This window comes from Ursus americanus, chromosome 12 (assembly GCF_024610735.1).
Source record: "Ursus americanus isolate L20-20 chromosome 12, mUrsAme1.1.p, whole genome shotgun sequence".
Classification (NCBI taxonomy): domain Eukaryota; kingdom Metazoa; phylum Chordata; class Mammalia; order Carnivora; family Ursidae; genus Ursus; species Ursus americanus.
This window is the reverse complement of record NC_142138.1, coordinates 72,250,226-72,253,036: the sequence shown is the minus strand read 5'-3', so window position 1 is coordinate 72,253,036 and position 2,811 is coordinate 72,250,226. Positions and strand designations below refer to the sequence as shown.

General features: G+C 44.7%; 1 protein-coding gene across 1 annotated transcript; it reads right to left on the bottom strand.

Moving 5' to 3' along the window:
- Window positions 1–1,783: 1,783 nt before the first annotated feature.
- Window positions 1,784–2,122, bottom strand: LOC148109235 (late cornified envelope protein 1B-like). Its single transcript, XM_087865766.1, has one exon. The coding sequence runs from the start codon at window positions 2,120–2,122 to the stop codon at window positions 1,784–1,786; it is 339 nt and encodes a 112-aa protein (XP_087721892.1).
- Window positions 2,123–2,811: the final 689 nt, after the last annotated feature.

Genomic DNA, 2,811 nt, shown 5'->3' with positions numbered 1-2,811 from the left:
TATAAGAAACTTGTACAACTCAACATTAAAAATACAATCACGCCCTGAGCTGAAGGCAGACGCTTAACGACTGAGCCACCCAGGCACCCCTAGATATTTTTTTAAAGAAGATATACAGATGGCCAACAGATACATGAAAACATCACTATCAGGGAAATGCAAATCAAAACCTTACACCTTACACCTGTCAGAATGGCTAAAATAAAAAACACAAGAAATAACAAGTGTTGGCAACACGACTGATGTGGAGAAAAAGGAACCCTCATGCACTGTTGGTGGGAATATAAGTTGGTACAGTCACTGTGGAAAACAATATGGAGAGTCCTCAAAAAGATATATGCACCCCTATGTTTATCACACCATTTTGACAATAGCCAAGGTGTGAAAGTGCCCATCAATAGACGAATGTATAAAAATGAAGACGTATATATGTATATACATATATACATAGACACACACAATGGAATACTATTTGTCCATAGAAAAGAATGAGATCTTGGCATTTGCCACAACATGGATGGACCTAGAGGGTATTACGTTAAATGAAATAAACCAAACTAAGAAAGACAATATCTTTACATCTTTTTAGTAGTGCTTTCCACTATTTAGAATTTGTTTTTTCCACATTTAACCACATAGATTTCATATATCCACATTTCCCTTTATAAATTACGGATTTTGTGTTACTGTTTAGATTTTTTCCAAATAATATTTAGCCACCAACTAAATTTTAAATGCATTGATTGCATTTGTGGTTACATAACTGCATATATTTGGCAAAAGTCATTGAACTGTATATTTAAAAATTAGTGAATTTTATTGTGTAAATTATACAGCAATAAAAGTGATTTTAAAACTTAATAAGGGTTTATTGCATATATGCATTTGTGTGTGTGTGTGTGTGTGTGTGTGTGTGTATGTATATTTAAGCTGAGGGAGACTGATTAGGAGCAGAGTGGGGAATGGAAGCCCTGGAGTGAGGAGATAATGGTAGGAAGAAGGAGGACAATGTCTGTCTCCTGGCCATGACTGAGGGACAGAGTTAGACATCTGAAGGGAACCAAAAGATGAAAGAACAATGTTCACAATTAATGCTGCTTCAGGGCAGTTGTTAAAAGAGAAAACAGGGGCCCCTGGGTAGCTCAGATGGTTAAGCATCTACCTTTGGCTCAGGTCATGATGGGCTCAGGTCTTGATATCCAGGTCCTGGGATTGAGCCCCATGTCAGGCTCCCGGCTCAGGGGAGAGTCTGCTTCTCCCTCTCTTTCTGCCTCTCCCCCTTGCTCATGCTCTCTCTCTTTTTCTGTCTCTCTCTCGAGTGAATAAATAAAATCTTCCAAAAAAATTAAAAATAACAGGGAAAGCAAAGAATTACAGAAAATTGCAAACATACAAAATATGAAAAATGTCCTTCCTGTAGTTGACCCTGTCCTCTGTCTACTGATGCCTCTGCAGCCACCAGCAGAGGACAGGGAAGAGAACAATGGTGACAAAAACAGGAAATGAAATCAGTCCATGTTAAGTTAGTGAGCAGATTCCATTTTATTGTTTCAATTTCGACAACAAAATGTAATAATATAAGTTGCAGAGGGACATGAGGTCTATGCTTTGATTCCCAGGGCAGTCACAGACAGGGGGAAGGAGGGCAGGAAATGAGTTTTAGAGAGATGTTTTTGGCTTGTGGAAACCAGGATAGAAAGACCCTCTGGGCCAGAGCTCAAGCTTTTGCTCAGATCTCTCCACCATTCAGGGAGGTCAGGGGAAGAGGGGATCAGGGTCCACGTCAGCAGCAGCCTCCAGACGACTGACTGCTGCCCCCTCCACAGCACCCGGAGCCCCCCGAGGGCTGGCTGCAGCAGCCAGAGCTCTGGTGTCTGTGACGGTGGGACCTGCGTGGCCTGTGGTGGCTCAGGCAGCAGCCGCCACCCCCAGAGCTGCAGCAGCCCCCACCCCCAGAGCTGCAGCAGCTGCCACCCCCAGAGCTGGAGCCGCAGCAGCCCCCAGAGCTGACACTGCAGCAGGAAGAGACTGGGGGGCACTTTGGGGGACACTTGGGGGGGCACTTGGGGGCGGGACACTTGGGAGGGGGCTGGCACTGCTGCTGGTTCTGCTGGCAGGACATCTCGGCTGGTGGGGTCAGGAGCTGAGGGAGAGAGTCACACAGTCAGACCCAGGACGTAGAGCCCTCCTGCCCCTCTCACCCTCTTAGCATCCCATATAATCATAGAAACATAGAAACATCTCTATAATCCAGCAACTGCATGACTTTCCCGTACTCTGGCATCATCTCTTTGGGTCCTCAGTGGAGCCTTGTAAGTCAGACATGCACTTTCCTCCAGTATACAAGATAGTAAACTAAGACCAAACCATATTACTAAACATGTCCAAGGGTCTAAAGCTTCGTAAATGAAGATGGAACTCGTCCAACCATGCCCTGAATTTGTTCAATTAATAGGCATTTGAGGGGCTATTATTTCTTAAAGGAAACATATAGTAATTGCTGCCTTTTGTCATAACTTCCAAGATGATTTTGTTCTGTGAGGTCAGCATTGCAAAGGATCCTGGAGATGGCCTGCCTCAGTAAGCTCATGTTATTAAAGAGACTAATGAGCCTCTCAGCTCCTGCAAAGCTGGGACTTGGACCCAGCCCACTGATTCAGTCTGGAACCCAGGTTTCCTCTCCCCACCACCTCATGCTGATAGGTTGGCAAGGTGATTTGCCAACACAGGAAGTTTGCAAACACATTCCCAGACTCATGGATAGGCAGGTTTAACAAGCTCAAAGGAGCCTGAGGTCTCTGTCCACAACCC